Source organism: Melanerpes formicivorus, unplaced genomic scaffold (assembly GCF_026170545.1).
Source record: "Melanerpes formicivorus ecotype bairdi unplaced genomic scaffold, bMelFor1.0.p_v2 SCAF_14, whole genome shotgun sequence".
Lineage (NCBI taxonomy): Eukaryota > Metazoa > Chordata > Aves > Piciformes > Picidae > Melanerpes > Melanerpes formicivorus.
Genome location: NW_027142366.1, coordinates 19,877,390 through 19,894,652, shown reverse-complemented (window position 1 = coordinate 19,894,652; position 17,263 = coordinate 19,877,390). Strand labels below are relative to the sequence as shown.

Here is a 17,263-nt window from a genome sequence, read left to right as displayed (position 1 = left end):
GCGGCAGAGCAAGGAAGCACAGCACTCAGGTGTTCACAGAAGTGATTTTTGGCAGGTGAGGGCCAGTTCTGGTGCAGTTCTGGACACAACCACACCACATTCCTTTGCTTCTCCTGAGGGATGAACTCCTCCTGCTCTGGGAGTCACCAGCCTAGCAATCTGAGTTTAATTTTCAACTTTAATAAGCATTATTTCCCAGCTCCAGCTCCTGCATTCCTGCTGACAAGCACCTTCCAAAGGGCAGGATATTAGCTCCTGGCCTGCAGGCTCTCCAAAGCTTGGATTTCCTGATGCCTCCTGGCCCTGCTGCTGCTGCAGGGTCAGAAGTCACTGTCACTTTCCCCTAGTGGCTCTGGCTTCCTTGCTCGATGACTGGATTTGCTTGGGGACATTTCCATGCTGTCGTCTTCCAATTCCTCCTCATCATCATCTTCATCCAGATCAATCTCACTATCTCTTGAGTCCTCCTGCAAGGAAGCAAACAGAGTTCATCTCCAGCTCAGTTCTCAGATGGCAAAGTTTTGCCACCTGTAGAATAGAGCCTGGCACAGCTGTCTGATGTCAAGCTGCTTTGCCCCCTGCCCCCAGGCAATCACACACCCAGGGGCTATGGGCAAGGCTGCTGCTTTGAGCTGGTGGATGCCCCTTTGAACTTGCACTGGGGAGCAGCTGCAACTTCTGCAGGAGGTTTGGCTGCAGCTCAGGCTGCTGTGCTGTGGCCTTCCACAGGAGTGGGAGTTCAAGCTCAACTGCCTTGGGGTGAGGCTCAGGGCTCTCACCAGCAGCTCCCTGCTTTGCTAGGCAGCAGCTGCTCCAACTCTATTCACTGCAGACCTCCTCCTGCACTTCACAGGGCTGACAGAGACAGCTCCCTGACTTCTGCTGAATCTGTGCTGCTAAAAACCTTGCAGGGTGTTTAACCTTCTGCTGATAGCTGCTGTGAGGCCAGAGAATCAAGACACAGCAGGAGAAAATTGACTGCAGGAACGAAACCCACCTGTGCCTCGGTGATGATCCCGCTCGCGCCTGGCCATGCTGGGGCAGGTCTCCCCTTGGAGAGCCAGAGAACAGGAGGGGCAGAGCAGGGGAAAAAAGTACAAGAATATAAAAGAATCCAGAAAGTAACCAGAAGGGAAGCAGGGGAGATGGCAGCAAAGCCATGTGCAGCGCAGGCATCATGTACCACACCAGCAAGGGGCAGAGCCTGGGCACAGGCTGCCCAGGGAGGTGGCTGAATCCCCATCCCCGGAGGTGTTTCAAAGCCACAGCGATGTGGTGCTGGGGGCCATGGCTCAGCCCCAGCCTCGGTGGAGCTGGAGAATGGTTGGGCTGGAGGAACTGAAAGATTTTTTTCAACCAAAATGATTCCATGGGCAGGCTGAAGCTTGCTCTCCTTGCAGCTCCACAGCCCCATTAACTCTTTATAATCTTCAGCCTGACTGGTTTTCTTCCCTGGTCTCAGACACAAAGGTGCCTGCAAGGGTTCCTAAGCAAGCCCTGGAGCCTGCTGAGATGCTGTATTAAGGATTCAGAGGCATGAGACAACCAAAGCAGCAGCAGCTGAGGGTAGTAAGAGGCTGGAGGTGTTGAGTTTCCACACTTGGATATGCTGGGGCCAACAGAGAGACACAGGAGGAAACTGGGAATACGCCAAGTGCAAAGAGAAGAGAAACTGCAGAGACTGAATACCCAAAGCTGGCAGGAAGATGGTCATGTACAGTCAGGCAGCACTGTGCATAAGGGCACAGCATCTTCACCTACAGCTCTGGAACTCCTGACCCTACCCACACAGAATCGCAGAACATCAGGGGCTGGAAGAGACCTCCAGAGATCACCCAGTCCAAGCCCCTGCCAGAGCAGCACCACCCAGGGCAGGTCACAGGGGAACACATCCAGCTGGGTCTTGAATATCTCCAGAGAGGGAGAGTCCATGACCACCCTGGGTAGCCTGTTCCAAGGTTCTGTCACCCTTACAACGAAAAAATTCTTCCTCCTACTTCCATGGCACTTCCTCTGGCTCAGCTTCCACCACTGCCCCTTGTGCTGGCATTGGGCATCCCCCAGCACAGCCTGGCTCCAGCCTCTGGGCAGCACCCTGCACAGCTTTATCAACAGCAAGGAGATCACCTTCAGGCTCCTCCTCTCCAGGCTACCGAGCCCTCAGCTCCCTCAGGCTCTCCTCATGAGGAAGATCTTCCACTCTGGTTCTGTGCTGGACTCTCTCAAGCAGTTCCCTGAGGTCCTTCCTGAGCTGAGGGGCCCAGAACTGGACACAGTAATTCAGCTGTGGCCTCAGCAGGGCAGAGTAGATGGGTAGGAGAACCTCTTTGACCTACTGACCACAGCCCTGGGGTGGATACCCCAGGATGCCTTTGGCCTTCCTGGCCACAAGAGCACATTGCTGGCTCATGGTCATCCTCTCATCCACCAGCACCCCCAGGTCCTTCACTGCTTTCCAGCAGCTCAGTCCTCAACCTCTCCTGGAGTTGCTCTTTCCCAGGTGCCCTTGTTGAATTTCTCCCTGCCCACCTCTCAGCCTAAGTCTCACTGAATGGCAGCACAGCCCCCCTGTGTCAGCCACTCCACTCAGTGCCATCAGCAAACTTGCTGGCAGCGCCCTCTGTGCCCTCATCCAGATCATTGATGAATATATTGAACAGCTCTGGTCCCATTACAGACCCCTGAGGGACTCCACTAGACACAGGCCTCCAACTAGACTGTGTCCCACTGACCACACCTCTCTGACTTCATCCACCTCACGCCCTGATCCTCCAGATCACACTGCCTCGGCTTAGCTGCAAGGATGCTGTGGCAGAGAATGTCAAACGCTTTACTGAGATCAAGATAAACCTCATGCACTGTTCGACCCTCATCATCCACCTGCTGATGTCCTCATCAAAGGCTATCAGGTCAGTAAGACCGGACTTCCCCTGGGTAAAACCATGCTGACTGCTCCTAAGGACCCTCTTGTCCTTGATGTGCCCAAGGACAGCACCAAGGATAAGTTGCTCCATCACCTTTCCAGGGATAGAGGTGAGGCTTACCAAAGATGGTGGAGAGTGGTCTGGCAATGACATCTGCCAGCTTCCCAGCCTTGGTGATTCTATGACTCTATGAGTATATAAATCCTCAGCACCCAAGGAATCATAGACATAGAATCAAGAAGGTTGGAAAAGGCCTCAGAGGTCACCAAGTCCAACCTGTCACCCAACACCTCCTGACTACTAGACCATGGCACCAAGTGGCACATCCAGTTCCCTCTTCAACACCTCCAGGGACAGCAACTCCACCACCTCCCTGGGCAGCACATTCCAGTGGCTAACAACTCTCTCTGGGAAGAACTTTCTCCTCACCTCCAGCCTGAACCTCCCCTGGCACAGCTTCAGACTGTGTCCTCTTGTTCTGCTGCTGGTTGCCTGGGAGAAGAGACCAACCCCCACCTGGCTACAACCTCCCTTCAGGGAGTTGGAGAGAGCAAGAAGGTCTCCCCTGAGCCTCCTCTTCTCCAGGCTAAGCAACCCCAGCTCCCTCAGCCTCTCCTCACAGGGCTGTGCTCCAGACCCATCCCCAGCCTCCTTGCCCTTCCCCAGACACCTTCAAGTATGAAGGTTTGAAGTATTGAACAGGCTGGGGCCCAGCACTGATCCCTGGGGCACACCACTGGTGCCTGGCTGCCAGCTGGCTGTGGCACCATTCACCACCACTCTCTGGGCTCAGCCTCCAGCCAGTTCCTAACCCAATGCAGTGTGCTCCCATCCAAGCCAGGGGCTGACAGCTTGGCCAGGAGTTTGCTGTGGGGGATGGTGTCAAAGGCCTTACTGAAGTGGCCTTGGCCATCCTTCAGGTGTGCAGTGATTGCCCCCAAGATGATCTGCTCCATCACTTTCTCTGGCACTGAGGTCAGGCTGCCTGGCCTGGAGCTTCCAGGTTCCTCTATCTGACCCTTCTTGTGGATGGGGACCACACTGGCCATTTCCAGTCACCTGGGACCTCACCTGTGAGCCAGGACTGGAGGAAAGTGATGGAGAGCAGCTTGGCAGCTCATCTGCCAGCTCTCTCAGCCCCCTAGGATGGATCCTATCCGGCCCCATGGACTTGTGAGTGTCCAAGTGGCTCAGCAGGTCCCGAACTAACTCCTCATGGATTTCCGGGGCATTACACTGCTCCCCGACCCCATCGCCCAGCTCCGGAGGCCACTCGTCCTGAACTCCTCCTGCCTTGCTGTTAAACATTGAGGCAAAGAAGGTGCTCAGGACCTCAGCCTTCTCCTCGTCTTCAGTCACAGTGCTCCCCTCCAGGTCCAATAAGGAGTGGAGGTTCTTCTTGCCCTCCTTTTAGTGTTGATGTATTTGTAACAATGCTTTTTGTTGTCTCTCACAGAGGTGTTCAGCTTCAGTTCCAACTGAGCCTTTCCTCTCTAATTTTTTTCCTACATAATCTAACAACATCCTTAAATGTATCTGGAGTTGCCTCCCCCCTTTCCAAAGGTGATACAGCCTCTTTTTTTCCCTCAATCCCTCTGGGATCTGCTTGCTCATCCAGGCCCACAGCCTTCCCCTGGGCTCATCTTTCGGCACATGGGAACTGCCAGTTCCTGTGCCTTCAAGAGCTCCTCTTAGAAGTAGCTCCAACCATCCTGCACCCCTTGGTTCTTGAGGGCTGCTGCCCAGGGGACTTTGCAAATAAGCTGCTTGAGCAAGCTGCAGTTTGCCCTCCTGCACTCCAAGGTGAAGGTTCTGTTGGTGCTCCTCCCTATCTCCCTGCATATTGACAACTCCACTCGCTGTGGTGGTGAGAGAATGGTCAGTTCTCCCCCCCACATAAACTGTTGGCAGCCCAACGTGAGGCTCGGCTAATTGCTTTCCAGGAGCAGGGCCAACTCTGCTTGATTTATTGTCTGCTCAGATTGGAAGAGCAACAGGAAAATTCTGTGGATTTTTAAACAATTGCTCTTTCCAACCTGCAGTGATTTATAAGTATTTGCTAGGACTAATCTGTGATAATTTATGCAGGTACTCAATGTATAAATCAAATTTATGGTTTAAGTCTAAGATTCTCCAGCCTCTCTGTGACCTGTTTCTGGGATTCTTTTGGCTTAAAAGATACAGAACTGTAACCTCTACCACTCTCCCCATTGAGATAAGGGAGTTTAAGATTCCAGTATGTGAAAGAGTAATATTAAGTGATGGCTGGGATCCAAAGGTGATTTATTTGGCCTGTGTGATCCTGCTATCGGTGATGATTAATGTGTGCTTGTTAGTAGCTCTGATACAGGAGAGGAAGGTATCTAAAACTTGCTTCGTTATCAAGAGCAGACCAAAGAGAAGGAAGCAGAGCTCCAACTCAACCCTGGAGATTTCCAGTGATGAGGAGAGAGGAGAGTCTGAATCAGTTAAGAATAGACCTAAACAGGCTATTGGGAAGGCTGCTTTGAACGCTGCTGGTGGTGATTCTGGCAACCAGGCAGCGGCAGTGGCAGTGCAGCAGCAGCTCCTAACATGGCAGCTCCCATGTCCTCGGCAGCCATTAGAGAGGCAAAGCCATTTCCTTCTTCTTCGGCAGGACCGGAAGTCTCCTCCACAGCAGCTGGTCCGTCTCAAAACCTGTCGGCTTCTGTTAGGGTGGCTGTGAATTCAAACACAGCTCCAATTAAGCAAGTAGCAGCTTTAGATAAGAGAGGTGGAAGGCGCAGAGCTGATCCAGGAGCTGATGGGGCAGAGCAGCAAGATACTGCTGCTGCTGAGGGAACTTCTGCCAATAAAGAGCCTGCTGAGGAGGAAGAGAAGGTTTGTCTTAAAGATATAGCTGAGTTATTGAGACCATCACAAGATGGAGATCCAGTAGGGCAAATTGTAGGCCTTGGTAAGACAACAGCCAATGGAGGTGCTTCCGAGCTTAAAGAGATCCTTAAGAGAGTGTCAGCAGGATTATGGGGACAACATGTTCAGGAAGATGAAACAGATGAGGAAGAGGATAATATTCAACATTCCTCGGCACCGAGGCAAGAGTTACGACGTGTGCGGAAGGATTACGTCAGAGCAGAGAATGAGCCAGTTCTAGCTTGGCTTGGTAGATGTTTTGATACAGGTGCACCAGCTCTAATAGTGGGAGACAAGTCAGCATCTCAGCTAGGCACTCTCTCAAAGGATAATGGAATAGATAGACATCTAGGCAGGTCTATCAGTAAGGTGGATGCCAGTGTGGTGCCCATCCACAAGAAGGGCCGGTTGGATGAGCCAGGGAATTATAGGCCTGTCAGCCTGACCTCAGTGCCAGGCAAGATCATGGAACAGGTCATCTTGAGTGCAGTCACACTGCACTTACAGGATGGCCAAGGGATCAGGCCCAGCCAGCATGGATTTAGGAAGGGCAGGTCCTGCCTGACCAACCTGATCTCCTTCTATGCCCAGGTGACTGCCTGGTGGATGTGGGAAGGCCTGTTGATGTAGTCTACCTGGACCTCAGCAAGGCCTTTGACACCATCCCCCACAGCAAACTCCTGGCCAAGCTGTCAGCCCATGGCTTGGATGGGAGCACACTGCATTGGGTTAGGAACTGGCTGGAGGGCTGAGCCCAGAGAGTGGTGGTGAATGGTGCCACAGCCAGCTGGCAGCCAGGCACCAGTGGTGTGCCCCAAGGATCAGTGCTGGGCTCTCTGCTTTTTAACATCTTTATTGATGATCTGGACGAGGGCATTGAGTCCATCATCAGTAAATTTGCTGATGATACCAAGCTGGGGGCAGGAGTTGATCTGCTGGAGGGTAGAGAGGCTCTGCAGAGGGACCTCGACAGGCTGGACAGATGGGCAGAGTCCAAGGGCAGGAGATTGAACACATCCAAGTGCCAGGTTCTGCACATTGGCCACAACAACCCCAGGCAGTGCTACAGGCTAGGGTCAGAGTGGCTGAGAGCAGCCAGGCAGTGAGGGACTTGGGGGTACTGGTCGATGGTAGGCTGAACATGAGCCTGCAGTGTGCCCAGGCAGCCAAGAGGGCCAATGGCATCCTGGCCTGCATCAGGAAGAGTGTGGCCAGCAGGAGCAGGGAGGTCATTGTGCCCCTGTACACTGCACTGGTTAGGCCACACCTTGAGTCCTGTGTCCAGTTCTGGGCCCCTCAGTTTAGGAAGGAGGTTGAGCTGCTGGAAGGTGTCCAGAGAAGGGCAACAAAGCTGGGGAGGGGTTTGGAACACAGCCCTGTGAGGAGAGACTGAGGGAGCTGGGGTTGATTAGCCTGGAGAAGAGGAGGCTCAGGGGAGACCTTCTTGCTCTCTACAGCTCCCTGAAGGCAGGTTATAGACAGGTGGATGTTGGTCTCTTCTCCCAGGCAGCCAGCACCAGAACAAGAGGACACAGTCTCAGGCTGCGCCAGGGGAGGTTCAGGTTTGATGTTAGGAAGAAGTTCTACACAGAGACTGCCCATTGGAATGGGCTGCCTGGGGAGGTGGTGGAGTCACCATCATCGGAGGTGTTCAGGAGGAGACTTGATGGGGTGCTTGGTGCCATGGGTTAGTTGTTTAGGTGGTGTTGGATTGGTTGAAGGGTTGGACGCGATGATCTTGAAGGTCTCTTCCAACCTGGTTTATTCTATGTATTCTATGTTTCTCTGTGGATACACCTTTTATTGGCAGCTCTCATGAGATACCCTTCCCGAGATGATCTTCCATGGAATCCTAAGCCCTGGACTACCATAGATGAGGGAATTAAGTGCCTGAGAGAATTTGCTGTTAGAGAGATACTCTGTGGTGAACATGAAACTCTGAATCCTGATGACATTCCTGTAGGAACTGGTCTTGCTAAAAAGCTCATCAAACTTGCTCCTTCTAATTATGCAAACATTCTGGCAAGCAGGATTGTGGCAAGAAATTATGGTGGAGCTCCTCCTATGGTTGGCCAATTCACTGATCAAATGAGACAATTGGAGGATAGCATGACACGTGTTTCTTTGGTTTCAGCCATTGAAACTCTGTCTGGTGAAATACAGAATTACATGAAAGAGCTGAAAGGTTCCATATCCCAATTGGCACAGAAAGATAATTTCAATTCTTCCTCCAGGTGGATACAAGTTTCATCTGTGAGGAATACACGTCCTCCAAGGAGGTCATTCCAAAACAGATCAAACCAAAGCAGACCACCAAGGCAGTCAAGTAGGACCATTTGGATAACTTTGTGTGATCAGTTTGGTGAGAACATGAACCGCTGGGATGGCCAACCAACTTCTAATCTTTTCAGGAGACTGAGGGAACTGCAGAGTGGCAGAACCCGAGGTAGCAATACCAGAAGGGTAGCTGTTACTTCCACAGTCCCCCAGAGCAACTCTAGTAGCTCCAACAGTGGCTCCAGTTATAACAGGCAAAGCTATAACACTGCACACTGTGTGCAATGCACATGTACACATGTTCCCCATAACTAGGGGTGCCCTGCCTCCCGCCAGGGGGAGGAGAGGGATAACAGAGATAACAGAATCTATTGGGATGTGTACATCCAGTGGCCTGGCACTTCACAATTTTGGAAGTACAGGGCCTTGGTTGACACAGGAGCTCAGTGCACCATAATGCCATCAAATTATCAGGGATCAGAGTCTATAACTATTCTGGGAGTCACTGGTGGATCTCAAGAGTTAAGTAAGATAGAGGTTAATATAAGTTTAACTGGTAAACAATGGAGGAAGCATACAGTTGTGACCGGACCTGATGCACCTTGTATTTTGGGAATTGATTTTCTGAGAGAAGGGCCTTTCAGAGACTCTAGAGGTTACAAATGGGCTTTTGGAGCAGCTTCTGTAGAAATTGATGGACAAAAACTGAAGCTGTTTGTCAGACCTGAGCTTTCTGATGAATCTGCAGTTGTGGGACAACACAAGATACAGGACATTAAATTGCCGGTTGCTTCTCAGACTGTGCATCACAGACAATACAGAACCAACCCTGACTCTTTGTTGCCCATTCAGAATCTGATTCGTCAGTTGGAGAGTCAGAAAGTCGTCAGCAAAACTCATTCACCTTTCACCAGTCCAGTGTGGCCTGTGCGGAAGCAGAATGGAGACTGGCGTCTGACAGTCGACTACCGAGCCCTGAATGAAGTGACACCACCTATGAGTGCAGCAGTGCCAGACATGATGGAGATACAGTATGAGCTGGAATCCAAAGAGGCCAAATGGTATGCTACCATAGACATTGCTAATGCATTTTTCTCTATTCCCATAGCAGAGGAATGCAGGCCTCAGTTTGCTTTCACCTGGAGAGGAATCCAGTACACTTTCAACAGACTGCCAATGGGCTGGATCCACAGCTCAAGCATCTGTCATGCAGTGATCCACGATGCTCTGGAGAAAGGTGTTGCTCCAGAACACATCCAGTTCATCGATGACATCATCCTCTGGGGTGAAACTGCTGAAGAAGTCTTGGAGAAAGGTAACAAAATCATTGACATTCTCCTGGAAGCTGTTTGGCCATTGAGTGAGATGAGGTGAAAGAGCTGCCAGAGAGATCCAGTCTCTGGGAGTGCAGTGGCAGGATGGATGCCGACACATTCCGGTGGATGTGGTAAACAGAGTCTCTACCATGGCCAATGCCATGAGCAAGCAAGAGACCCTACGTTTCTTGGGTACAGTGGGGTTGTGGAGACTGCACATTCCTGGATACAGTCAGATTGTGAAACCTCTGTATGATGTGACTGGAAAGAGAAACAGTTTCCACTGGGGACCTGAGCAGCAAGCAGCCTTTGACCAGATAAAGCAGGAGGTAGTTCAAGCAGTGGGTCTGGGACCTGTCCCAGCTGGTCCAGAGAGGAAGAACATTTTGTACACAGCTGCAAGTGACAATGGTCCAACCTGGTGCCTGTGGCAGAGAGCTCCAGGGGAGACACGTGGACGACCTCTTGGTTTCTGGAGGAGAGGATACAGAGGTTCAGAGGCTAATTATACTCCAACAGAGAAAGAGATTCTAGCTGCCTATGAAGGAGTAAAAGCAGCTTTTGAAGCAATTGGAACTGAATCACAACTTCTCTTAGCTCCCAGATTACCAGTTTTGAATTGGATGTTCAAAGGCAAAGGCTCCACACCACATCATGCCACAGACTCAACCTGGTCTAAGTGGATGGCTCTGATAACACTGAGAGCTCGAATGGGAAATCTCGAAAGACCTGGTCTAGTGGAGGTGATCTCAAGTTGGCCTGAAGGTACCAACTGTGCTAAACCTCCAGAGGAGAAAGTAACTCGTGCTGAGGAAGCTCCTCCTTACAATGACCTTTCTGATGATGAAAAGGAATATGCTTTGTTCACAGACGGTTCCTGTCGTCTTGTTGGGAACAAGCGAAGGTGGAAGTCTGCAGTGTGGAGTCCAACACGCCGAGTTGCAGAGGCGAAGGATGGAGAAGGAGAATCCAGTCAGTTTGCAGAGGTAAAAGCTGTCCAGCTAGATCTCGACGTGGCTGAACATGAGAGATGGCCAAAGCTTTATCTCTACACCGACTCATGGATGATAACCAATGCTCTATGGGGTTGGCTAAGGAACTGGAAGAAGAGTGGTTGGCAGAGGAAAGGAAAACCCATTTGGGCAGCAGACCTGTGGCAGGACATTGCTGATCGAATCGAGAGAATTCCAGTGAAGGTGAGACACATCGATGCTCACATTCCTAAGAGCAAAGCTACTGAGGAACAGCAACACAACCATCAGGCAGATCTAGCTGCAAGAGTTTCTGGAGTAGATATGGACTCTAATCTTGATCTTGACTGGAAACACCGAGGTGAGATGTTCTTAGCTCGGTGGGCTCACGATTCGTCAGGACATCAAGGCAGAGATGCAACATACCAATGGGCTCGTGACAGATCCATAGACATTTCCATGGATGCTATCACACAAGTCATCCATGACTGTGACATTTGTGCTGCTATTAAGCAGGCAAAACCAATCAAGCCCTTGTGGTATGGTGACAGATGGTCCAAGTACAAGTATGGTGAAGCTTGGCAGATTGACTACATCACTCTACCACATTCTTGTTCTGGTAAGCAATACGTGCTTACTATGGTAGAGGCAAACACTGGATGGTTGGAAACTTATCCAGTTCCACATGCAACTGCACGCAACACCATTCTCGGTCTGGAGAGACAGATCCTGTGGAGACACGGAACTCCAGAGAGGATTGAGTCAGACAACGGAACTCATTTCAAGAACAACCTTGTAAAGAGCTGGGCAAAGGAACATGGTATTGAGTGGATATTCCACATTCCCTACTATGCACCAGCTGCAGGGAAGATTGAAGGCTACAATGGTTTGCTGAAGACCACTCTGAAAGCCATGGGGGGTGGATCTTTGAAAAACTGGGAGAAGCATCTAGCACCAGCAGCCTGGCTGGTAAAGAGTAGAGGCTCAGTGAATTGAGCTGGACCTGCACATTGAGATCTGCTACAGAAGGTAGAAGGTGATAGAGTTCCTGTTGTGAGAGAAAAGAATCTGTTAGGTAAAACTGTTTGGGTGTTTTCTCCCTGAGGAGAAGCTAAACCTGTCCGAGGGGTGGTTTCAGCTGAAGGTCCTGATCACACTTGCTGGGTAATGCAAGAGAATGGAGAAATTCAGTGTGTTCCACAAAGAAATCAACTTTCGCTCATCATCACTGCACCCTAGGCAGCCTCCCACCATCACCTCTCCCACCAGCTCTTCCCTATTGGAGAACAGCAGGTCAAGCAGGGCCTGACCCCTGGTAGGCTCGCTTAACAGCTGTGTCAGGAAGCTGTCCTCCATATGCTCTAGAAACCTCCTGGACTGCCTCCTCCCTCCTAAGTTCCCAGCAGATATCTGGCAGGTTGAAGTCACCGACAAGGACAAGATCTGATGATCTTGAGACAGCCTCCAGTTGTTTGTAGAATGTTTCATCAGCCTCCTCATCCTGGCTGGGTGCTCTATAACAGACTCCAACCAGGATGTCAGATCTGTTAGGCCTCCCTCTGATTGTAACCCACAGGCTCTCAATCCCTTCTTTCTCCACTTCAAGTTCTGTGGCAGAGTGACTCCCTAATATACAGAGCCACCCCTGCCCCTCTTCTCCCTCACCTGTCTCTCCTACAGAGCCTGTAGCCCCCCAGTGCAGTGCTCCAGTTGTGTGAGTCATCCCACCATGTTTCTGAGATAGCAACTATATCATAATCCTCCTGGTGGACCAGGACTTCCAGCTCCTCTTGCTCATTGCCCATGCTGTGTGCATTGGTGTACATGCACTGCAGCTGGGCTCTCGACTGCCTCCTGGTGTACCAAGACTTCCAATTGCTCTTGTTTGCTGCCCCTGCTGTGTGCCTGGGTGTGCCTGCACTGCAGCTGGGCTCTTAATTTCTCAATTAACCCTAATTTATGGATGTCCAGATGACTGACTTAACTGTTCTCTAACCCAGTCCTCATCAACCAAGGATAATTTCTCCTTTGTCCTTTCTTTCTTGGGGGCCCCGGAAATAGGTCTGAACGCCAGCAGCAGAAGTCATTCCCCAGAAGGCCATGAAGAGTCTTAACCACATCCAGCCTGGCAGAAGCAGACAGCAGCTCCTCTGCAGTCCTGCAAGCTCCTCTCCAGAGAAAGATGAGGGTGGGCAGAAGGAAGGGAGCTGGTCCTTCTCTGGCAAGTGCAGTGCTGATCTGGCAGTGCTGGCTTCATGGTTAGGCCTGATGACCTTAAAGGTCTTTTCCAGCCTAAAGCACTCTGTGATTCCACTGCCTTCTATCCCAGGCCAATGACCACTCCCCAGAACAACACCCCAGGAGGTGCTGAGTGACAGGACTGCCCCACAGCTCCTGCCTGGCAGCTCAGATCCCATCATCTTTTTGGGATGGTGGGAAAAGGTTACTGTGTGGATGCAGACCACAGGACAGCAGCTGGCTTCAGCTTCCAAGTACAGAAGCAGCCACTCAGGAGTGTCTGGAGGCACAGAAAAGTTGCCCACCTATGCCACAGGCTGAGCACAAAAATCAGAACATGCATCTGCTGGCCAAACCTGGGTTCAGCCACGCCCTGCCCATCAGATCCAAAAGCAGAAGCTGTGGGACAGCTTTATCTGCTGGGGGACAACCCGAGGGGCACAGCTCAGCTCTCATCCCTGCCTCACCATCTGGAGGTGTGGCAGGTCAGGCTGGGTGCCTCCTATTACTGCCACATCAGTTACACCTCTGCTGTCCTGAGTGTCCAATCCAGTAAGGTGGACACAGGAACAGCCTGTTTCACACCCATAAATCCTGCACCCTATAAATCCCTCTGCAAAGTCCTTCTCTGCCTCTTCCTTCCCTCTCTGCTCCCATGGGAGATGCTCCCATGCCCTGGGGGAGTGTCTCAAGGCCTCTTAGGCCTGGCCAGGCCTAATGCCAGGAGGAGAAGGGCGCAGGCAGTCTCAGACCTGGCCAGCTGAGAGCAGCCTAGCAGGGTGAGAGGGGAAGAAACAGCCCTGGGGGTTTTGGGTAGACCCTCAGGTGGGGAGAAGGGAAAGGTTGGGGATCTTTGGGTGTGCTGTAAGGAACTCTGTATGCTTTGGGATTCTCTGTCACTATGCTTTGTAGTTTCTGTAAAACACCAATTGCTCTTCCATTTAAACTTCCCATCACTCTCCAATCCACTGCTGTGATCAGTGTCATTCTTTTGCCCCTTTCAGGGGCAAGAGAGGATCTGTCTGGCCTCAAACCAGGACAGGTGGACTGAAGGAGTGATGCTGCCAGTACAGGTCACTGAGGGAGCTCCTAGGAGGCTGTTTCTAGAGCAATGTCAAGGATTTAGATCCATGCATCCAGGTCCTGGTCCCCTCTTCCCATGAGCTCATCACCATGGCACTCCTGCAGCCCATGTGCTGCTGGTCAGACTCCAGCACAGGGACTGCAGGAGCAAAACAAACCAGGAGCATGTCTGTGCAGAGAGAGAGCAGCCAGCTGGAGGAGAGGAGGGGAGAAGCAGGTGTGGGGCATGAAGATTCAGCAGGTAAGAAGATGTTGTTCTAGCTGAGGCTGCCCTTCTAAAGCACTGTCAGAGGAGCTCTGCAGGCACACCAGATGGTTACTTACATCTTCCTCCGTGTCTCCACCTTGCATTGTTCCCACGACCCTTGCAGCAGCTCTTCCTGCAAGAGCAAAGAGAATCACTCAGCCCTGGGGGGCACCACCAGGTTCACAAGGACCTCTCTTTGTCCTGCTCTGCTGAACCCACAGACACGTTTGCTCCTTCTCAGTGCAGCTTCCCACAGCCCCTCAGCAGCAAGCATGCTCCATGCTGCCACACTGAGCCTCTGGGGCAGCTATGTGAAGGCAAGAGGCTGCAGGAGAGCTGCTCTCCCCCTGTGTGGCCCTGGGTTGATTGATGAAAACCATCCCGGTTTATAACACTGCCCTCTTGCAACAGAGAGCAAAACAGACTGACTGGACAGGTGGGCAGAGTCCAACAGGATGGCATTCAACAAGTCCAAGTGCCAGGGGCTGCACTTTGGCCACAGCAACCCCATGCAGAGCTACAGGCTGGGGTCAGAGTGGCTGAGAGCTCCCAAACAGAGAGGGACCTGGGGGTGCTGATTGACAGCTGCCTGAACATGAGCCAGCAGTGTGCCCAGGTGGCCAAGAGGGCCAATGGCATCCTGGCCTGCATCAGGCAGAGTGTGGCCAGCAGGAGCAGGGAGGTCATTCTGCCCCTGTACACTGCACTGGTTAGGCCACACCTTGAGTCCTGTGTCCAGTTCTGGGCCCCTCAGTTTAGGAAGGACATTGAGAACACCAACATCAGAGCTGAAGCACTCAGGGGATTGCTCTCCAGGGGCTGGAAGGTCCTGGCAGTGTGGAGCAGAGGGTGATTGCCCACAGGCAGGCACAGCTGTGCTAAGGGGCTCATTTCTGCTGTGAGCACAGCCTGGGCAGGCTGCCATGGCTGCCCCACCAGCCACTAACCACCACTGGGGAGAGCAGAGAGATCTGCAGCTTGGAGGACATGGACCTGATGGAGCAGGTCCAGAGGAAGGCCATGAAAATTATCAGGGGGCTGGAGGAACTCTGCTATGGGGACAGGATGAGGGAGCTGGGGGTGTTCATCCTAGAGAGAAGACAGCTCTGGGGACACCTAATAACACCCTACCAGTACCTGAAAGCACTCCAAGCAGGCTGCAGAGGACTGCTCCCCAAGGGCTGCAGGGACAGCCCCAGGGGCAGTGGTTTGAGATGAGAGCAGAGCAGATTAAGCTTGGATGTGAGGAACAAGTTCTGCCCCAGGAGGCTGCTGGAACCCTGCAGCAGGCTGCCCAGGGAGGTGGCTGAGGCTCCAGCCCTGGAGAGATTCAAGGTGAGGCTGGAGAGGGCTCTGGGCACCCTGAGCTGGTGGAGGCTGTCCCTGCTGGGTGCAGGGCTTGGGCTGGGTGAGCTTTGGAAGTCCCTTCCAACCCAGAGCATTCTGATTCTATCATTCCAAAAAGCATTTCAGAACACTGCTGTGAATGAGCCTGGGAAGATGGCTCTGCACAGGTGAACACAATGCAGCTTCCAGCACTGTGGGGAGCCCCCTGGATAACAAACATCTGCTGGAGTTCAAGGGAAAACCAGGGAGGTTCTTAGACAAAAACCAAACCCAAACATCTGCTGAGGGTTACACCAGAACTGAGGAAACCACACCCAGCTCAGGAAACCTTCCTGGGCACTGGGACAGCTCAAGAGCTGGAGGGAACCTGGGGGAAGTTCCTGCACTCTTCAGGATTTGAGTTCAGCTCGTACTGGAATCAGATGGGCCTCAGAAAGCTGCTGAGAGCAACTGCTCTGCACAGGAGGTGCCAGGAGGTTGGAGCCAGCCTGGGATCAGTTTCTTCTCCCTAGCAACAAGTGACAGGACAAGAGGAGATGGCCTCAAGCTGCTCCAAGGGAGGTTTAGGTTGGACACAGAAGAAACATGGGCAGAATCCAACGGCAGGAGATTGAACACATCCAAATGCCGGGTTCTGCACATTGGCCACAACAACCCCAGGCAGTGCTACAGGCTGGGGTCAGAGTGGCTAGAGAGCAGCCAGGCAGAGAGGGACCTGGGGGTGCTGGTTGATGGTAGGCTGAACATGAGCCTGCAGTGTGCCCAGGCAGCCAAGAGGGCCAATGGCATCCTGGCCTGCATCAAGAACAGTGTGGCCAGCAGGAGCAGGGAGGTCATTCTGCCCCTGTACACTGCACTGGTTAGGCCACACCTTGAGTCCTGTGTGCAGTTCTGGGCCCCTCAGTGTAGGAAGGAGGTTGACTTGCTGGAACGAGTCCAGAGAAGAGCAACAAAGTTGGTGAGGGGTTTGGAGCACAGCCCTGTGAGGAGAGGCTGAGGGAGCTGGGGTTGCTTAGCCTGGAGAAGAGGAGACTCAGGGGTGACCTTATCACTCTCTACAACTACCTGAAGCAAGGTTGTAGACAGGCTGATGATGGTCTCTTCTCCCAGGCACCCAGTACCAGAACAAGAGGACACAGTCTCAGGCTGCACCAGGGGAGGTTCAGGTTGGATGTTAGGAAGAAGTTCTATACAGAGAGAGTGATTGCCCATTGGAATGGGTTGCCCGGGGAGGTGGTGGAGTCACCGTCATTGAGGGTGTTCAGAAGGAGACTTGATGGGGTGCTTGGTGCCATGGGTTAGCTGTTTGGGTGGGTTGATGGGTTGGACACGATGATCTTGAAGGTCTCTTCCAACCTGGTTTGGTTTATTCTAATAAAGGTTTATTCTAATAAACTTCTTCACTGAAAGGGTTCTCAGTGCCTGGCCCAGGCTGCCCAAGGGGGTGGCTGAATCCCCAGCCCTGGAGGTGTTTCCCAGAGGCAGAGCTGTGGTGCTGAGGGCCAGGGCTCAGCCCCAGCCTGGGCAGAATTAGAGAATGGTTGGACTGGAGGAGCTGAAAGGCTTTTTCCAACCAAAATGATTCCATGGGCAGGCTGAAGCTCCATAGCCCCATTAACTCTGTTTGGTGCTCAGGTCCCTTCCAACCTGGGCCACTCTATGAGTCTATGAGATACAAGCTCCATAGCTTCCTCCTTGATCTCCTCCTGCCTATTCCTCTCTGGAGGTGCTGGGTAAGGCTTTGGTTTTCCCCCCATCCCACACGAGCTAGCAGACCTGCTGCCCCAGCTGACACTTTTCTGCTCCATGGAAGACCAAATCCTGTACCTGCAAATCTTCTCACTGGCTAAAAGAATAAAACCAGGAGGAAAATCTGATGAAAAGACTCAGGAGGGTGTGCTGATTTTTCTCAGTGGCCTAATAAGAGAGATTCTGTCTCCATGTCTCCATGTGCCTAGCCAGTGT

At 52.2% G+C, this 17,263-nt stretch overlaps 1 protein-coding gene across 8 annotated transcripts in view; it reads right to left on the bottom strand.

Moving 5' to 3' along the window:
- Window positions 1-98: 98 nt before the first annotated feature.
- Window positions 99-17,263, bottom strand: part of CLUAP1 (clusterin associated protein 1) — an 83,133-nt gene continuing 65,968 nt past the window's right edge. For 2 of the 8 annotated variants that reach the window (XM_068147358.1, XM_068147357.1), the window contains exons 11-13: window positions 14,029-14,084; window positions 998-1,051; window positions 107-467 (exon numbers count right to left, since the gene is read on the bottom strand). In XM_068147358.1, coding sequence (XP_068003459.1) covers window positions 321-467; window positions 998-1,051; window positions 14,029-14,084 — 257 coding nt within the window. In that variant the 3' untranslated portion in view covers window positions 107-320. Of the gene's footprint in view, window positions 468-997; window positions 1,052-14,028; window positions 14,085-17,263 lie in introns of all 8 variants that reach the window. The other 6 variants (XM_068147362.1, XM_068147360.1, XM_068147356.1 and 3 more) reach the window with 6 other exon arrangements.